This window comes from Physeter macrocephalus, chromosome 14, assembly GCF_002837175.3.
Source record: "Physeter macrocephalus isolate SW-GA chromosome 14, ASM283717v5, whole genome shotgun sequence".
NCBI classification, from domain to species: Eukaryota; Metazoa; Chordata; class Mammalia; order Artiodactyla; family Physeteridae; genus Physeter; species Physeter macrocephalus.
The window spans coordinates 39,735,404-39,754,804 of NC_041227.1; the positions used below are offsets into that span (position 1 = coordinate 39,735,404).

Here is a 19,401-nt window from a genome sequence, read left to right on the forward strand (position 1 = left end):
GATGTGAAGACTGAGACTGAAAGGGAAGGGTGGATGTCAGGCTGTGTCCCAGGTGACTGCAAAGTCCCAGGGCGATCGATGCTCCTCAGATGATGCAGGTCACACCTCAGCTTTGTCCCCTCCAGGGCAAAGATGCAGGAGTGTCCATTACCCTCCACACCCCACCCATCAGACATTGATTGGTTAAGGGCTGCCCTGGAGGCGTTTGATTCGCAGACTCCCGGAGCTCTGAGTGCATTGGCAAAGTGGGCCCTGCAGCCCGAGGGCATCCCTGTGACAGCTGCTGTGTGGGGGGCTTGCCTCGGGCAGGATCGCAGGCACAGTAAAGGACAGGACACTGACGGGGTCCCAGCCACACTGAGGAAAGCTCCAGGGCCCCTAAGTCCTCCAGAGCTCCACCTACAGCCCTGCAGTCTTTCCGGCGGGGCTCTGGTCCCTCAGTACTATGTGTATAGGGTGCCTCCTTGTCATTCTGGCCCCCTCTTCAGCCAGGAAGGACCCTCTGTGCAGAAACAGTCAGGCCTCCTGATGGCTGTGAGCTTTGGGCCTTTCAGTCTCAAGTGGGTAATTTACTTCTCAGGGGATCTGAGATGATTGACTGTTATCTCAACTTCCCCAGCTCTACCCGGGAAAAGGTCACCTAAGGGCATCCCCTCACACCCCTCACCTCTCGGAGCCAGGGGTGCAAAATGAGCCTAGTACGTGTACTTAATTATGAAGAAGATGTGGGAGCGGATAATTCCAAAGTTAGAGGTGATTAGGGTTATGGAAAAAAAACATCATTTTAGGAATATTTTGTTTCAGTAGGAGCTTCCATATTGCACAACTAGTTTGCTATTAATATGAGAAGGGTTTTTGTTTGTTTTCCTTTTTTAAAACTTTTGTTTCTTCCCTTTGCTTCTATGTAAAGGGAGTTTACAGATGTAGACATTTTGGAACAGAATGCACATTCTTTTGGGTTCAGTGGGTTTATGGGGACTTGCTCTCATTTTCACATATGTGTAGTCTCCAGTAAAACATTCCTACCAGTCACTCGAGAAAGCTCGGGCAAAAGGCAAGTATTTTCCCTTTGCTTGTTCTGACATTCTGTATCCTAATAAATTCATGGTGGAAGTAATCCAGCTGTCTTCTTGGAAAATATAAAGTTTAGAAGAGGACTGTGACTATTCATGGTTATGTAATAGTTTGTTTTATACTGCGTGGAGTTGTAGTTATAAACACGAAAGCAGCTGGCAATAAATGACTTATGACAGCTATTTCCAAGGTATAATGAAGAAAACAAAAACAAAGTTATTGCTTATAATTATGGTGCCTGGTTGAACCTGCACCATGCACTCCAAACACTACTCTGGCTGTTTCCACATGATCTCATTCACAGGCTCCTTTAAATGACCTTGGCTTTCAGGTTATTTAGCTTTGGGGTTGGGAGTGCACTGATAGTATTTGCATTTTCCAGTGCAATTTGTTAAAGAGACAGCATCCTTTTGCTCTGTTCACCCATGTAATGGGAAAAAAAATTGGAATTATTGACTCTTCTCTAACTGTTGGAGAGATTTTACATTGAAAAAATATGGGGGAGAGCAGTTTGTCAGTACAGTCAGCTCTCTGTACCCATGGGTTCCTGATCTACAGATTCAACCAACCACAGATCAAAAATATTAAAAAAAAAAAATTCCAGAAGCTTCCATAAAGCAAAACTTGACTTTGTTATGGACCGACGACTATTTACATAGCAATTTACATTGTATTTACAACTATTTACATCGCATTTACATTGTATTAGGTATTATAGGTAATCTAGAGATGATTTAAAGTGTATGGGAAGGTGTGAGGTGTGCATAGGATATATGCAAATACTACACCATTTTATGCAAATGACTTGAGCATTCATGGATTTGCATATTTGAAGAGGGTCCTGGAAGGACTGTATTTTCAAAATTTTAAACTTTTCCTTTAATTCAATGGTTAAATAAGTTAATTTTTATCAAGGACTATATCCTACCAGAATATGTTAGGTACACAAAGGCATAGTCAAGAATGCTTATGGCAGGGTTATTGTAGTAGTATTTACAAACAACCCATATGTTTATCATGTTAAGTAAACATAGTGTCCATGCCTAGAATAGTATGTAGACATTAGATCATCGTACAGTGACCTTGAAAGTTCTCCAAGATCTAGCGCATGAAAAAAGCTAGTCTCAGAAGATACAACGCAACATATGTTCCAATTTGTGTAGAAAAAAAAAAATCTGACTATGTTTGTATGGCCATATAGCTCAATTATTAATTCATTCATCCATTCAACAGATATTTATTGAGTGTCAGGCCCCATTCTCAATGCAGTTGATACAACAATAAGTAAAACAAAGGTCTTCCTGGGTTTTGCCTGCCAGTGGGGGGTTGAGGTGGAGGCAGCAATGAACAATCAAGCGCCTGTGTGTCAGGTGGTATATAGGAGTCAAAGAGATCCAGCAGCCTAAGGGAAGAGAGAGGAATTTAACTAAAGGCCAGAAAGAACCTCACTGAGGAGGTGACATCTGATCAGGGATCTCAAAGGAAGTGTGCCCGACAGAGGGGACAGCTAGGCCAAAGTCCCCGAAGCAGGACTGTGCTTTCTGTGTTTGAAGAACCAAAGGAGACCAGCATGGCTGGAACTTCTGTGAGCAAGTGGACAAGTGGAAGGAAAGAAGGGTGGAGAAGAAGCCAGGAGCCAAATCATGGGGAAATTGGAGGCCACGCTCTCCTGACTTCACATTTTGTTAAAATGTGATGTGAAGGGACTAAAGCTTTGAGATTAGGAAAAAGACACAATCTCAGGCTTTAAAATGTAAACGTATGGAGTGGTGTGATGCTCCGGTGCTATTGGTCATGATGGCCCAAGAGGAAGGTTTTCTAGTTAAATCCAAGAAAGAGAGGGTGGGGCTGTAGGAGAAAGTTCTCACTGCTGTCTGCCTACGCCTGCCTTCTTTAAGCCTTTTGAGAATTATTTATAAGTTCTTTGGATAATTCACAAGTATTAAAGGTAAAAAATCAATAATTCCTTACCCAAAATAAAGCAATATCTTAGCATTCCGTTCTGTGACCTTGAGGAAGTTCACTTTCTTAGCTATCTCTCCTCCATGTTTATGAAGAGGGGGGAATAGGTTCTTTATCACAGGATTGTTCATGAGAATGCATCAGACTCTATGCAGAGAGCTTTTAGCCTGTGCTCGGCACATTGGAGCAGAGTGGTTGCCCTTATCCTTATTCCAAGACCCCCGTGGATTCCTGAAACGTGGATAGTACTGAACCCTATATATACTGTGTTTTTTCCTGTACGTACATACCTATGATAAAGTGTAATTTATAAATTAGGTACAGTAAGAGATTAACAGCAATAAAGAATAATAAAATAGAACAATTATAACAATATACTGTACTAAAAGTTATATGAATATAGTCTCTCTCTCTCTCTCTCTCTCAAAATATCTTGTACAAATGTAATGCCTTTTCCATGTTCACTAAGCACTTATCACCCACCACGGCTCTAACTTTTGCGGTTTGATGTGCGACAGCAAAACTAACATGGATTTATTTTTCCTTCTTCACAGTTTTATGATAGAAGATTTGTTCTTACCCTAATCTTAGCAACCTCAGCACACAATTGTTTTTTTCCTTCCTTATTGACTTGAGAGCTTTCACCTTTTCACTAAGGGAAGCACTGCTTCTCCTTGGCCTATCTGAATTGCCAGCATCACTACTTTTGTGTTTTGGGAGTAAAATAAACGTTACTTGAACACAGGCACCACAATACGGCTATACTATGACAGCCTAGCTGATAAACTGAGGTGGTTTACTAAGTGACTGACAGGTGGGATACATGGATGATTCACGTCCCTGTCAGGATGGAGTGAGATGGCGCTAGATTTCATCATGCTACTCAGAATGGAACACAATTTAAAATTTGTGAATTGTTTATTTCTGGAATTTTCCATTTAACATTTTTAGACTGCAGTTGACCATGGGTAACTGAAACTGAGGAAAGCAAAAACACAGATAAGGGAGGGGACTACCGTAATTCAAGGATGACAGCTATTGTTGTTGCTAGGCTACCACCTCCCATGTCAAAACACCATGAGGAATTTGGTGTGCTGTAAAATTGCCTGGCTCTTCATCACCTTTATCCTGAGCTGTAGAGAAGCATAAGAGGCTGTTTCATAGCTTTATAGAATGTAATAGCTGACTAATCCAGCTGGTCCAACTCTGCTGCTTTTATAATTGGAGAAACTGAGGCCCTAAGGGGCTATACTGTTGGCTTTCCAATTTATAGCTAATAAATGACCCTGGTCTCTTGGCTTCCAATGCAGATCTCTATTTACTGCATCAGTGTTTCCCTAACTTTAAGCATTCACATTCCATCTTCTAATATGATAATTATCTAGTATTTAATTGAATTATTAACTACTTTTATTTTCAAAGGAAACTTTATAGCCTCACCCGAGGTGGAAAACCAGTATTCCTTGTTATAATACATTAGAATAACTTATTGTTTTAGCATATTTATATTGTTGCTATTGCCACAGTAATGCTGTGTAACAAACAACTCCAAAACTTAGTGATATACAATGGTAAGCTTGTCTTCCTTGCTCACAGGCCTGTGGGTTGGTCGGAGCACAGCTGATCTAGGCTGGGTTAAGTTGACCTGTTCTACTTGTCCCCAGACTCTCTGGACCAGCAGCTACATGAAGCATGTTCTTCTCATGGTTCTCCTCCAAAGGCAGGATTGCAAATGTTCAAACCTAAGTATCATGTTTACTATTTTCCCATTGACCAAACCAAGTTGTATGCTCAAATCCATCATCAGTAAGACAAGGAAAAAACATCATCCCCTGGTAGAGGAAAGACAAAATCACATACCAAAGTGTATAGATAGAAGGGGAGATGAAGACTTGGGAAAAATAATGGAGTATATAAAAGCAATATGGTCAATATTACCTTGAAATGGGTAATGACTATTTGTTTGCTACCCCCAAATACCTTGCATACACCTAGAATTAGGCATGTTACAGTTCGAGAAATACCCAAGTATGCTTAATCCTGGATAAGAGGACTTTGGTACAACCTACTGGCTGATAACCAAACATCTAAAGACAAAGAATGGTACCCTGAATTTCACTGATGCACATTTTCTCATATTCTATCATCTTTGAAAGTAGGATGCCTCTTACAGCCTGGGATGTTTTACAGTCAAGCATAGTTGTGGTAAGATTTCACTACCTGTATAGGTTCATGCTCGACTGTCATCCCCGAGGTATTGCCTGGACAGCTGCAACCACTTGACTTTCAGCCACCCAACTGGTTAGGGGCCATTTAAGGAGAAGGTGTGTGTCTTCGATATTTTCTGGTTCCTTCTTTGTTAGCAACAAAGAAGGAACAAGATTCAAAACTTTCAGAGAGGGCTTCCCTGGTGGCGCGGTGGTTGCGCGTCCGCCTGCCGATGCAGGGGAACCGGGTTCGCGCCCCAGTCTGGGAGGGTCCCGCGTGCCGCGGAGCGGCTGGGCCCGTGAGCCGTGGCCGCTGGGCCTGCGCGTCCGGAGCCTGTGTTCCGCAACGCGGGGGGCCACGGCGGAGAGAGGCCCGCGTACCACAAAAAAAAAAAAAAAAAAAAGAAAAAAAGAAAACTTTCAGAGAGGGTGTTACAGACTTGGAAGAAAAGTTCAGAGTCAACAGTGGAGCACTCGTGAAGGACTGAATCAACACCATTCTTGAGAACACAAGGATAAAACTGTGGAAAACTCATATCTAAGATTCTGTTTTAAAAAGTAATTCGGAAGTACTGGACTCTTAACGTGAGGAAGTTTTAGAAATTGTAACCAATTTATCTCTTTTTTAATCTATGCTCTAGAACAAGCTGTGCCTTAAGAAATGATTTAAATAAATCCAAAGTAGCAATTTCAATACCTATAGAATAAAAATCCTAAGTGATAAGAAAACTGTATTTTCACTTACAGAGCTTCCTCTTACATAGTGGTACACAAAGTACAACAATGTAATGACGTTTCTTACAATGGACAGCTTCCTCAATTCAGTGAACCGTGATATATAATTAAAAACACTTAAATGAAAGGTGTATCAGGTAGCATGCTTTTGCTTGCAAATAATGGAGAATCTTAAACTGACTAAGCAATATGGAAGTGTCGACTCAGCAGTCGAAAGATTCTAGAGGTTGGGAGCACTTTACAGTTAATTTACACCATCAGCCAGTGATGCCAGAATGCATCATCTCTCCATCCTTGTGGCTAAGGGAGGTGTGGCTGCTCACCTTCATCTATCGTCACCTTCCCGTGGAGCTGAGGGTGGAGTCAGCCCTACTTAGATCATAAGGCTGCTGTATAAGTAGTGGGTGGACGGTAATGACCGTGGATAAGAAGGAGAGGAAGAAATTCCCACTTTGCAGGAATGCAGGAATCAAGGGTCAAGGAAAAGCAAGTGATGGTTATGATGTTGGCTTAGGGCTCATTGCCTTAGTTTTGAGGCACTGTTATGGTCAAAACAAAGGTTGAGGAGTATTTCTTTCCTTGCCCTCAAGTTACTGAGACAGAAATGGGAGAAGTGGAAACAGATATTCAAGAGGATGGGAAGCATAATCTACAGCCTTAAGGATTTCGGTGTTCCTACAAATGTGCTTAAAACCAACATGCTGGGCTAAGGAAGTATTTTCTAGGTGGCGGCCCAATCTATAATTTCACAAAAGAAAATTCCTCTCTCACTCTCCAAGTCAAATGATTATTTTTCTTTCCCCCAAGAGAGAAGTGCATGATGATTTGGAAAACAAACAAACAAAACTGGCTAAAAGTCAAGTGCTATAAAGTTTCTGGTGGCTGTAGGGTCGGCCCTGATTAGCATGGAGATGTCTTGCTCCTGGAGCTTGCTGGAAGGGAAGTTTGGAGCCTTACAAATTCGACTGATGATGGCATTCCCCAAGTGCTACAGGTGACTGCAGAGTTATATGCACTTAAAATAAACCAGGCTAATCGGCCTGGGTTTTGGTGCAATCTATCATTCTTCCTTCCACAGGAGAGGATTTTTGTGGGAGGTGGTTATGTTAAATATAACTTTGAAATAAAGAAATCCCGTGCTACTCAATTCTGGTGGGCCCATCAGAAATTTATTATGGCAAAGAACACAGACTCTGCTGTAAAATCCCTTAGTTGAACTCACTTGCTCTTTCTTTCTCAATCTCTCTCTCTCAAGTAACAAAAAGTGATTAATACTGAGATTTAGTTTGGTTGAATTATATGCAAAGTTGTTTTGCATACAATGAGTTTTTTCCACGATATTGCAATCCCATCTCTGCTTTATCATTGCCTTTTTGTTTGAATTAATGCAATAATATTACCAAGGGCATCCTCCATTACACAACTGTTTGCCTTCACATTCAAGGCGACAGTGTCATTTTCAGATGAAGCTATTTGTCCTTGTTAAAACAGGCAAGGCAGTTGGTACACTCAGACTCAATTATTAAGTTGCGTGATTGATTCCAAGTTAGAGATGGGAGCTGAGGCAAATGAAAGTTGCCATTAGCTGTTCAGTGTGCTCTCTCTTCTGCTAGATCTGATGGGAGAACGACTCATAATTCTGTGCCTGAGAAGGAAGCACAGGGGAGTGAACTCAGATAAGTTCCCCCAGGAGGCAGACTCTGAGATGGAGTTTAGGGTACAGGATGTTTACTGAGCTGTGCTCTGGGGATCAACAACTGGAGAAGACAGGATAGAAGTGGGAGGGGGCCGAGGAAAAGATGAGCTGCTGTGTGGCTCAGTGATGGCCCTGCTCACCGTGTTGGGAGCTCTGGGGCTGCAGAGCCCTTCAGTGCTGCACTGATTTGAGCCAAGATGACCAAGCCCTTTATACTCTTCATTGATTATGGGAAGGGGCATGACCCCAGTGAGGTGGGTCTTTGCATCTGATACAGTCCCTGAAAAGGTTAACAGTTGAAGGCTGTCTGCTGACAGCACTGCTGGGGTCTAGGCACTAGATTCTAGGGCAGTAGTCCTCAGCCAGGGGTGATTTCGCCCCCTAGGGGACATTTGACAATGTCTGGAAGTGTTTTTGTTTGTCAACACTGGGGGCCCTGCTCCGAGCAAGAGGATAGAGCGCAGGGGTGCTGCTAAACATCTCAGCATGCACGAGGCAGCGCCCAGCAATAATCATCTGGTCCCAAATATCAACAGTGCCAAGGTCAGAAAGCCTTGCTCTAGGGCAACAGATCCCCCCCCAACTGCCCCGAAGCAGAGCCTGGTGGGCATCACAGTGGCCACCACAAGAATCCACATTAACTGAGATATTGTTACTTGTCAGCCACAATGCTCTGTGTTCCTTAGTCCTCCTCATCCTCCCGCAAACCCCTTAGGAGAGCCTTAGAGTTTTCATCTACTGATGAGATTGCTCAGAGCAGTTAAGTAAACTCCTCAACATCATGAATGGGAAGGACCCCCAGATGGGATTTCAAGCAGACTGGCTCGTGGAAAACATTCTAGTATCTTCTAGTTTCCACTTGATGGCTTGATGCAGGCATTCTCAAACTTTTCTCTTTGTCTACCCGGAGCACAAGATGGATGATGTCTACGTGTTCAGTTTGCTTCCATGGAATTCCTGGGGCACCAGCTATAAACTCACCTCTTTCTACCTCATTTAAAAGGCACAATGATGCATCGCACAGGGACATCAGCTCGGTGGTTTGTGACCACCTAGAGGAGTGGGATAGGGAGGTGAATGTTTAGGGAGGGTAGGAGGGAGACGCAAGAGGGAAGAGATATGGGAACATATGTATATGTATAACTGATTCACTTTGTTATAAAGCAGAAACTAACACACCATTGTAAAGCAATTATACTCCAATAAAGATGTTAAAAAAAAAAGGCAAAAATGAAACATGAGTGAGCATGGCACAGATTACAGGGATGACTCTGAGTCCTCTCTAATTTGTATTTCTAAGCAGGCCATTCCTGAACTTCTGGCCCTTACTGTTAGTAAGCAGGCAGTTGATTTCCACAGGCAGAGTGCAGCCTGTGGATAATCTTGGTGAATGCCTGTAAAAAGACTACAATATTTTCAGAAGAATTTGCTCGATACTATCTCTTCATGTTTCTATGTCATTGGATGGATTGAGTTATTCAAGAACATTCTTCAGAACTTATTGGCACCTCAAGAATGTAAGGAATCAAAGAATTAACTCATTAATTCATTTAAAAATTAACCCCTACTCTATCCCAGAAACTGTCCTATTTTCTCATTAGAAACAGTAGCATTTATTAGTGAAGGAACAGAAAAAACAAATCTGTCATTTCACAGACATATAGGTAAGCTTAACAGAGTCAATTATTACTCTGTCTAAAACAAAATCACTTAAATTGTGACTTTTTAAATAGAACATCCAAGTAAAGGGAATAAACATATATTCTATAAAAATGTTAAGGAAAATAAAATGTAGTACACATTTAACCCAAAGATATAAATAAAAAAGGCTTAAACATTTCATTATAGTTGAGCCCAATCATAATGTTAGTTATTGCGGTCAATAGCAGCTGCAGTTTTTTGAATTTCTAGTGCAGTATCATTCCTTTTTAAAAAAATTCTGTCATTAATTCGCACAGCATACTTCTGTATGGTAAATGTTATCTGCATTTTCCATGGGAAAATCCAAAGATGGAAACAACTTGATCAAATTTATACAAAGGTACATTGGCAGAGGACATCGTCATGCTCGGATCCCTTTCTATTGTTAGAAAGCTCAATTTTGACTTAACTCTATTTACATTTGTTCATTCACTCTTTTCATCAAATTCTTTAAATATTGCTAAGTAAAATACAGTGTCTTAGTCAGTTTGGGCTGCTATAACAAATTGCTGAGTGGCTTAAACAACAAACATTCATTTCTCATGGTTGAGAGGTCAAAGATCAAGGTGCCAGCCCATCGGGTGTTTGGTGACGATGTACTTCCTGGTTTGCAGATGGCTGTCTTCTCATTGTACTTCATTTGGTGGACAGCAGAGCATGCTAGCTATCTTCCTCTTCTAAGAATTCTAATCCCATCATGGGGGCTCAACCCTCATGACCTAATTAACTCCCAAACATCTCACCTCCAAATACCATCACATTAGAGTTTCAGCATATAACATTTGGGTGGACACAAACATTCAATTCATAGCATATGGTATTAGCAGTGGTTTGCCAGCAAATGTTTAAAAAGTGACTCTTAAAAAATTAGTATGCATGTCTGTAAGTTTATTTTTAAATTTTACTGATGCAAAGAATGTATAGCACACAACTTAGACTATACAATACCCTCTATTAGAAATTCTGTTTAGCCAATTGATTCTTACAGAATCCTTTTGTTAAATTTTATCAAAATTTTGTATCCATAGCCAACTTCTGGTTTCAATTGACCCACATGTATAGTGAACCATGAACGTTGATTGATATTTTCAGATTTTACGTCACCAACATGATGTCACTTAACACAGAGCTGGGACAGGATGCCCAGTAGCATACTGGTATGTAGTATTTCCACCAGACATGTATGATAGACATAGTTATCTTAAAAGCAGAGGTAATAGTAAAATGTGCCACAAGGAAGCAATGATGACTATTTGTTTTAGATATGACTTAGCTCATTGAAGGTTTATGTGATTTAATTTCTTAATAATTGTTTAACAATTGGTTCCCAAGATTCCTGGAAATTTAACCATTGGTTCTTGTGAGCTGGCATAATTGCTGGTAAAGAAAATTTTTCAGTTAATCAAATATGCCATTTCCACGATGTCTCCTATTCCAACTGAGTGGGGTTCAGAGCTCAGAGTATGTGAGTAGAGGGCATCCCATTATCAAGCGAAACAGATGTTGAAATAGATGATGTCGGGTTCGAGCAGAACCGTGCCTTTAAAATTGATTGTTATTTTTGTGGTTTATTCACAGGCATTTCCCTGCATCTCAACAGGCATTTATGGTAAGTGATCTATCTTTTGGTAATGTTTATATTTCTTTATTTTGTTGTTAAAATCAAGGTTAACAGGAAAAATAAGAGGTTCTCTGATGGATATAGTTTGCTGTGATTTAAAGAGACTCAAAATGCAGGTCAAATCCCATTGAGGAATCTCGAGAGGCTATTTGGATATTTTGTGTGTTGTTGAATTTAGTTGTATTGCATACCATGTGCAATGATTAGATGCACTGTGGCTTAAACGTATTTTGTTAGGTAAAAATTTTGCTCTAGTAGGATCTGACCTCTAATAGTATTTTCTTCAATAAAATCAGGTTTTTCTGTTAGATGAATCATAATGCATATAAAGCCTAACATTACCATTATTTTGTTGTGAATTACAAAATAATAGAAGTGTTAAAATGCACACACGTATATGTCTGTATATTTAAATTTAAAAAACCAAATATGTGACAATAAAAACAAATACTTTTAATAAGATGCAAAATTTTTTTTTCTGGTATTGATAGATTGTTTTAAGTAGTGGCTGCTTCACTTACAGATGGAAGCAAAATGTTTTTATCATTACTTGTTTTCACTAGACTAAAGCTCTCTAAATATTCTTCTACCTACAATGACATATCCCTATGATTTTTATCTCAGGCCGTTAATAAATCTGTTTTACACATTCAGGTAAAACAGTTTTTCGTTTTAGGGTTTTCTGATCAAGCAAAATAGATTACGACATTTCTGAGCTCAAACTTCTCACATGGAGACTCTTAACTGAAAAATAAAATATGTACAAATGTAAAAAATTATTTAAGTTCATCACTATAGGGGAAGGATAGCTAAAGTGATATCACAGATAGGAGATTTATTTCCTCTTAATGTGGTATTTATTTTTTAAGGTTTTGATGAGAATAAAGTAGAAAATGGAGGCCTGAATCAAATTAAATGGGGAAAGATTTGGTGACATTATTTAAAAATTTAAGGCATGCTTTTTTTCTCTCTGGATTCCACTATAGCCTGTCTTTGTGGAAACACATTGGACACTGGGCTGGTGGGCTAAGCTGGACCATCTGCACCAATATCCCCATCATGTCCACTCTTTCTGCCTCACAGATACCCAGTTATAACTCTTACTTATATATTTGCTTAAAGAAGTATTACATGCAAACTTTCACTTGGTCAAGCACCCAAATCTTCATTTCACATTGTCTAAAAGCAAATCAGACTCCACCACAGAAATGGTTCTGATTTTTGAAAATGTTCTCTCATGACAATCTTGATTTTCCTTGACAAAAAAATGAGCAAAAACCCAACTGCCAAAAACAATCCTATGTCATATTGTCGATGTCCATTGTGTCTCTGAAAATCTTATGGTAATGTACAAAGTCTTTCAGAAGCTGAATTTAACACGATGCATTAAGAAAGGGGGAAATGGCAGGAAAAGGAAATAGAAAAGTAAAGGAAGATGAGGAGGGACACTAAAATGAAAGGCTGAAGAGAGCATAGTAAAAAACTAAATCAAAACTAAAGTGGCCCTTGGTTAATTTCAATCTCTGTCCCTGAAGGACAGAGATTCCTCCTTACAGTAACATGGCTCAGTGTATAATAACCAGATCAGTACAGCATTGTGTTGGGTGGGAGGGGAATATTGAAGACTGTTGAGAAAGGCACTGATAGGGAGTCATGTCACTGGCTTGGAGGGCTTCCACCACATGAGCTCAGTCAGTTTTCACAATGCTAGGTCAAAGGATATAGTTTTCAAGTCCTGTCTACTCATCTCTCTTCCCCTCTAGTTTCTGAGTAAATTTCAAAGTGAGGCTGATACCTGCAAAGTCAGGTGCCATGTTGTCTTTGGTTAGACGCACCTGTGCTTGAGACCTATAATTATTTTTAGCTCCATGAGATCTTTAATAATGTTTAGATTACTCCAGGTCTCTTTATGAACTATTTAGCATTTTGCAACTTGAAAATTATGCCATATGTCACTTGTGAAACTATAGCTTTCTGATCAGCCCTTGGTTCTCTCCTAAGTACTCATATTTTATGGATCAGTTGTTTTCTTGCTCTTATTCAGAACTCAGTTCTGCCTCCTCTATTATCTAGATCAATTTTACTTTTATCTTTACTTATTGGCATTTGAAAGAATACTTTATTTGAAGAAAGTGGTCCACAGCTAAAAAGAAAAAAAAAAATTAAAAGCAGGCAAATAAAACTCCCAACGCTTTGTAAGTCATGCTTGGTGGATTATTGAGCAAATATTCAGAACAGTCTCCTGGTTCCAGGCCTTGCCTTCTTATTCCATATTCTAAACCTCGCTACATGAATTTTTCTAAACTAACACTTTGTGCATGTTTTGCATCTGCTCAGGGGCCTTTGATCATATTCTGTTACTTGTAGACTCTTTCTAGACTGAACAATAGGCAATTTATGTATCTCCCTAAACCAGCGCTTTCAAAACTTGTGAAGAGGGGAAGAAAATCTCTTCTTGAGGATATGAGTTGCTGTGCCAAGAATTTTATATGTACCTTTGCCTTTGCATCTTTAAAAGGGGGAATTTACTTTGTAGTATTTCCTAGGGTTATTTGTCCATAGAAATTATTCTTCTCTCAAACTTTCTCAGGACTAGTATTTCCTCCAGAATATAGTTTGAGAAATTTCTTGACATCCACCCATCATGGACACATTTTCTCTTACACACAAATGAGCTGATGAGTCTCAGAACCTGGCATGTGCCTTCCCAGGTCCAATTCTGTGCCCCTTCCTTATAACACACTCACAAGCACCAAACTCACACACACCATCACCACCACTATTCTCTACCCCAATCCCCAAACAAAAACACACCACACACACTTATATAGGTTGAAGCTTGATCTCTGAGAAGTCTTCCTTGAATATGCCAAATCTTGATGGTCATTACATCTTTTGAACTCTTTCAGCATTTGTAATCTGGACAATTAACAATTGCCTCTTCATATTGTTCCATAGATTTTTTTTAATATATCCTGTGTTCATAGCCAATCTGGAGTTTTTTTCATGAGCAGGGATTCACTTGTGCATATTCTACGTGCACCCACTGTCTAGCATTGTGTCTCCTGGAGAAGCTCAGGAAATAATTGCTGTTTGATAGCAACAATAATGATTATAACCCCAATTGTTGCCTAACTGATGATACAAGAAGCAGAATTGTTGATTGGCAAAATAACTGACAAAATAATTGGCAGAGAAAGCTACCTGGTTGATATTTTCTTAATGGGCAAACATCTCTATTTTAGGAAAAACAAATGTGCTTCTAAAAAACATTCTCAAACTAGGAATGATATCTGTAAGCATGGCAGTGTCCACCTTCACAAGGGGAAATGAAAACTCAAGAACTTGTTCAGTTAGAAAACCAAGGTATCTATATGTCTTCTTTGGGTATATGTATAACTGATTTACTTTACTGTACATCTGAAACTAACACAACATTGTAAGTCAACTATACTCCAATAAAGTTTTCTTAAAAAAGAAAACCAAGATAAATACAGCACTCTACTTCACTTAAACAAAACAAAACGCTTTGTTATTTATCATGGCCCATGGGATGACAGTCTCTCAGGGAGGTACCTGTTGCTCTGAGGCCCTATCCCGACTTTTCCTGACATGTCCTAGTCCCAGCCCCTCCCCATCTGCTGTAATTTCTCAGATACCTGTTTGCTTTGGATTGACCTTCAGTTTTAGATTTATGTCCCCAAAACTCAATGTAACTCTAATTCTTCTATCAGAACAAAAATTTTGACTATGGTAGAGCCATCTTTGGAAGGGGTTTGAGTTATTTAATTGCCAAGATGATCTCATACCAGGGCAATGTCAACAGTAAGCATTTCCATTTTGTGGAATCATCACCATACTCAAAGCATGTCTGGAAGGATCTGGGCACACCAGTATTTGGGGGACACTGGAGACCATGGCAGAAACCAATTCTTCTCCCAGCCTCTCCTTAATCCTAGCCTTTTGGAGACACAACCATCTGTACCTTTTTGCAGAACACAGACTGAAAAATATCTACCATGTGACTCAGCCCGATTTAAGGGAGAAATACAATGGGAGCAGGCCCTGCCTGCTTTGAAGTTTCCCTGGATGAGGAGCCAGAATTTTCCACTCTGATTTTCAGCCACCGCTGTTGCTGCCCCAATGTAATGTTTCCAGGATGGTTCCACAGGGCACCAGACCGCCTGCTTACACTCAGGTTGAAAAGCCACATTTGGTAAAATACCAAAGCAAGGCCTGTGTTACTTTTGGAAAAATAGATCCAGATGAGGCTTACAGGGGCTTTAAACTCCCAGATCCTAGTTAAAGGTTTGATTTGGCCACGAAACCGGTCTCAGAGGGATAGATTTGAACTTCCCTGATGAACATTTCAGATCTTGCGTGTGCCTTCTGTCCTTTGAGCCCAACTTGGATACTCTGGTGCTAATAAGTTTAACACAAGAGGCTAGACATGATCCATAGCAATGGAATTTTTACTGAGAAGTTAACAGCAAAAATAATTTTTGTCTATTTTATGAGAGTCAATATAGTTTACAGAAATGAAGTCCAGGTGGAAAAGTGTATCCCTTGAGTAATTCCGAAAATATTCTTTCTGGAGAAAAAAAAACAACAACAGACTTGAATCTTCCTTTCCAGGTACAAGATGGTGTTTTTAGAGAGGAAGGAATTTCAGACATTGAGTTATTGGCTGGAAATCTGTGGGAAAAATTTAAGTGCAGCATAACTTAGTGAAAGCAGCTCCCATATTTATTCATTAGATTTCTGTTATCAACGTGGAAGGCCTGTTTCTATCAAATCACCCGGTCTCTCTCTGCTTTCCATGAAGTGCTGCCAGAACACAACTTTCTAATTGAATCCTCCCTCATTTGCATTCAAGTTTGCTCTTCTGCTTCTAACTGGTAAAAAAAGGAGATCTACGTGATGTTTCGTTAACCTTATATATACTTGGCAAATATTTTTATCACTACATATGTCTACATTCACAGACATGACTTGGAAAAAAACCAGAGCGTTCTCCAATGGCAATGCTAAGGGCATGCCCTCTGTCAGGTTTAAATGCTGACAGCTTTCAGAGGGTGTGACAACCATGGGCTGTGCAATTCTGGGCTTGCTGGAAGAGTTATCTTATGTAATGCATTTGGAAACCAGAGCAAAATTGACAAAAATGTGTGCCCCTCCTTTTCATCCCCCTGAAAGCTCCCCTCCTCCCTCTGGCTTTCTTCTCTTCCCTTTGATATTTCCATTTGCTTTGAAAACTTCCTTTCAGGTGGTCTAATGATGACTCTTTTTTCTCTCATAAATTCCCTTCTATGACATCCTGTGTTTTTTTGTCCTGGGAACATTATTCCCACTGTAGGAAGTGTTATTGTTCTTGGCAATCCTTGAGTTAATTTCTGGCCCTCAAAGGGAAGTAACATTAGAATCAGCGTACCTTACTTCCCTTTGGGAAAATGCAGTGCTGGGGACAAACCCATCTTAATTCTATCACATTTGAATAATATTTTATGAACTGATCCTTATGAAGCACTGGAGAAAGAGTTTAACAGACAATGAAATTATAGCTATTGTTTCTAATCCTCTGAGTGCTTATCATTTGAATAGACAGTTCTAGCAAATTCAGTCACACATGTACACATTTATACATTTATCCCACAAAATGTGGTACAAACTCCCCTTTTACTCTCTCTAAACTACAAGAGTCTTTAATAATAAAAATGCATCAAACTAAGAAACCAAAAGTACTACCTTTGCGCTGGAAGAGAGTTTCAAGCATCTAGTAACAAAATATGCTAGTTCAGCTTACATAAAAATGACAGTGAGACCCATGGGCAGTATTCCCCAGGGGATCTGCCAAAAGAAATGAAAATCCTGGAAACCAGCTTTCTGGTACTGCAGAAACCAGTGTCATTCTCTCTGGTGTTCTGTTCAAATTGAACAATTTTAGGACTTACTTAAAAGATTAAGTGTTTCAAAAAGTAATAAAGATTACAACTTTATTACTGTTTCTGAGGTCTGAATGTCTACCTCTTTGCAACTGTGTCAAGGTAAAAATTTGTCTTAGGACTAGAATGCAGAAATGAATTCCAAGTCACCCCATCCTCAGAAGCTGCCATATATTCTTATGTTACATTTAAAAAATGGCTTTTCTTATAGAAGAAGTATCAAAACAGTAAGTCTTTTAAGGAAATAGGAAAACCACTTCAGTAAATTACAAAGCCTATCCATTTAATAGGAACCTTGGGAATATCTTTCAGCCATGTTGAAAAATGGGAGCACTAATAAAATGCTCTCCCTAAAGAGATTCCTAAGAATGGATCACACTTTCCATTTGATCAGAGGAATAATTTCCATGTGCTTGCTCATTTTTCTCATCCAGTCTTGAATGACACTCCTTTTTATTTGCTCCTTATACATACTTGTATCTAAAGGGTGACTTTAAATAAACATAGCTCAGCTCTCTTTAGAAAGGAATTCAAAAATAATTCTGAAAGCTCTTAGAGAAGTCAAGTATGTTTAGCTCTTTAGGACAGAGATTTTCATGTCAAATCCTTTTTAGTCAATGATTCTATTTTTAAGAAAACATCTTGAAATGCACTTGAAAGAGACCATATTAGTTAGGGTAAAGCTAAGCTGCTGTAACAAAGAGCTCCAAAATAGAGTGGCTTAGTGTATATAGATGTTGATTTCTTTCTATGCAAACAGTTTCAAAGTGAGCATTCTGCTTGGGGAGGATTTGTTCCACTCTATCATTCAAGGCAACATTAATCTGCAGTGGTGTTAAGTAGTCGTTCTGCCTTTCATAAGGCATTGTTCTCATATGTTTACCTTTCTCGTTTCTAACGAAAGAAACATGTAGGATGGGCACACATCCTATCTGATGGTCCCTGAACTCAAGGTAGCACTTATCACTTTCACCTCCCTTTTATTGGAGGGAAATTGGTCTCAAGACCAACCTAACTACAAAGGAGATTGGAAATTTAGTGTGCCTTATATTCCATGTGTCTGACTACGATTCTTTTATGTAGCAAGAAGAGGGCATTAAATTATGATGGCCTTCTAGATATCATTGCTCAAGGGGGAAAGAAAATCAAATTAAATCAAACAGGTCACTCATAGGTAATTTAATTCTGGAGCAGTTTGATTCTGTACAGAATCAGTAAATATTTTTGAAAAATGATAGTCTCTATTTGGCAAGAATAGTTGGTGATTTTTATAGTATCTACATTATTAAAATGCTTTTATAATCATGAATCCTGAAAAATTTGAAAGTATGGAATTCTTAAGGCATCAGTACAGTGACCTATTATTAGTTGTCAGCCAGTATATTTAGACATTTAGATCTTATATCAATTGGTTTACATTTTTTGTACTATACTTCTTGCAGAATTTGCAGACACATCAGTGGAAACTAAAATCAATATATTGAGAATGAATAAATAATTGTATCATTTTTTACATTTCTAATTCTTGTCCATTTCCATAGAAATCCTTGGAGGAATCAATTATAGTTTGTTTCTGTAACACCTTAAGCTTCTGAGGCTATATCCATCTATAAACATATCAGAGATCCTGAGCAGATATAGATCAACATCCTGTGTACCAAAAATCCCTAGGGAAATATGAGTTTAGAGAAGAGTCTGATCATAGTAGGGTGGAAATAGAACCAAAAGACAGATGTTGAGAGAGGAAGAGAGACAGAGAGACAAAAAGATAGAGACAGAGAGAGAATGATAATATGAATATGAATCTAAGCCTCCTGAACAGTCAAAGGAAGTTTCCTTAGAATCTTTAGAACTGAAGAAAATAGTTTTTTCCACCTTGTCTCTCTTTTCAGCTATGGTCAACAGGGAGAGTTTCCCACAAGTGTTTGAAAATTGAATTGAAATTAATAAAATCAACATGAAATTTCCTCACCTCTATTTGTTGCCCTGAATTTATTTCACAATGTTTTAAATGAATTTAGGTTCACCTAACCATTCCTAGATCTTTCTAAGCAACTAAATTTTTGTTAAAACTTATTTTCTCTTTACTCAAGACTTTTATTCTGTTGAGACTTAGCTTATGAAACTGGACTCTAAGCTCTGTCCTACCACACCTGGATATAGAGTAGTTCTAATAAATATTTGTTTAATTAACAGCTACAAAATAAGTAGGTCCTCAACAAAATATTAGCAATCAAATCCAAAAATGTAAAAAGAATTAGATGCCATGATAGGTGGGACTTATCCAAGGTATGCAAGCCTGGTTAGACATTCAAAAGTCAATTAAGGTTATCTGTCACATCACCAGACTATGGAAGAAAAACCATGTAATTATCAGTGAATTCAGAAAAAGCATTTGACAAGATCCAACACCCATTTATGATAAAAACTCTTAGTAAACTAGGACTAGTGGATAACTTCCAC

At 39.0% G+C, this 19,401-nt stretch overlaps 1 protein-coding gene across 3 annotated transcripts in view; it reads left to right on the forward strand.

Moving 5' to 3' along the window:
* MACROD2 (mono-ADP ribosylhydrolase 2) overlaps positions 1-19,401 on the forward strand; it is a 2,044,226-nt gene that overhangs the window by 1,406,231 nt on the left and 618,594 nt on the right. For all 3 annotated transcript variants that reach the window (XM_028499297.2, XM_028499299.2, XM_028499300.1), the window contains exon 7: positions 10,954-10,984. In XM_028499297.2, the coding sequence (XP_028355098.1) occupies positions 10,954-10,984 (31 nt within the window). The remainder of the gene's footprint in view (positions 1-10,953; positions 10,985-19,401) is intronic.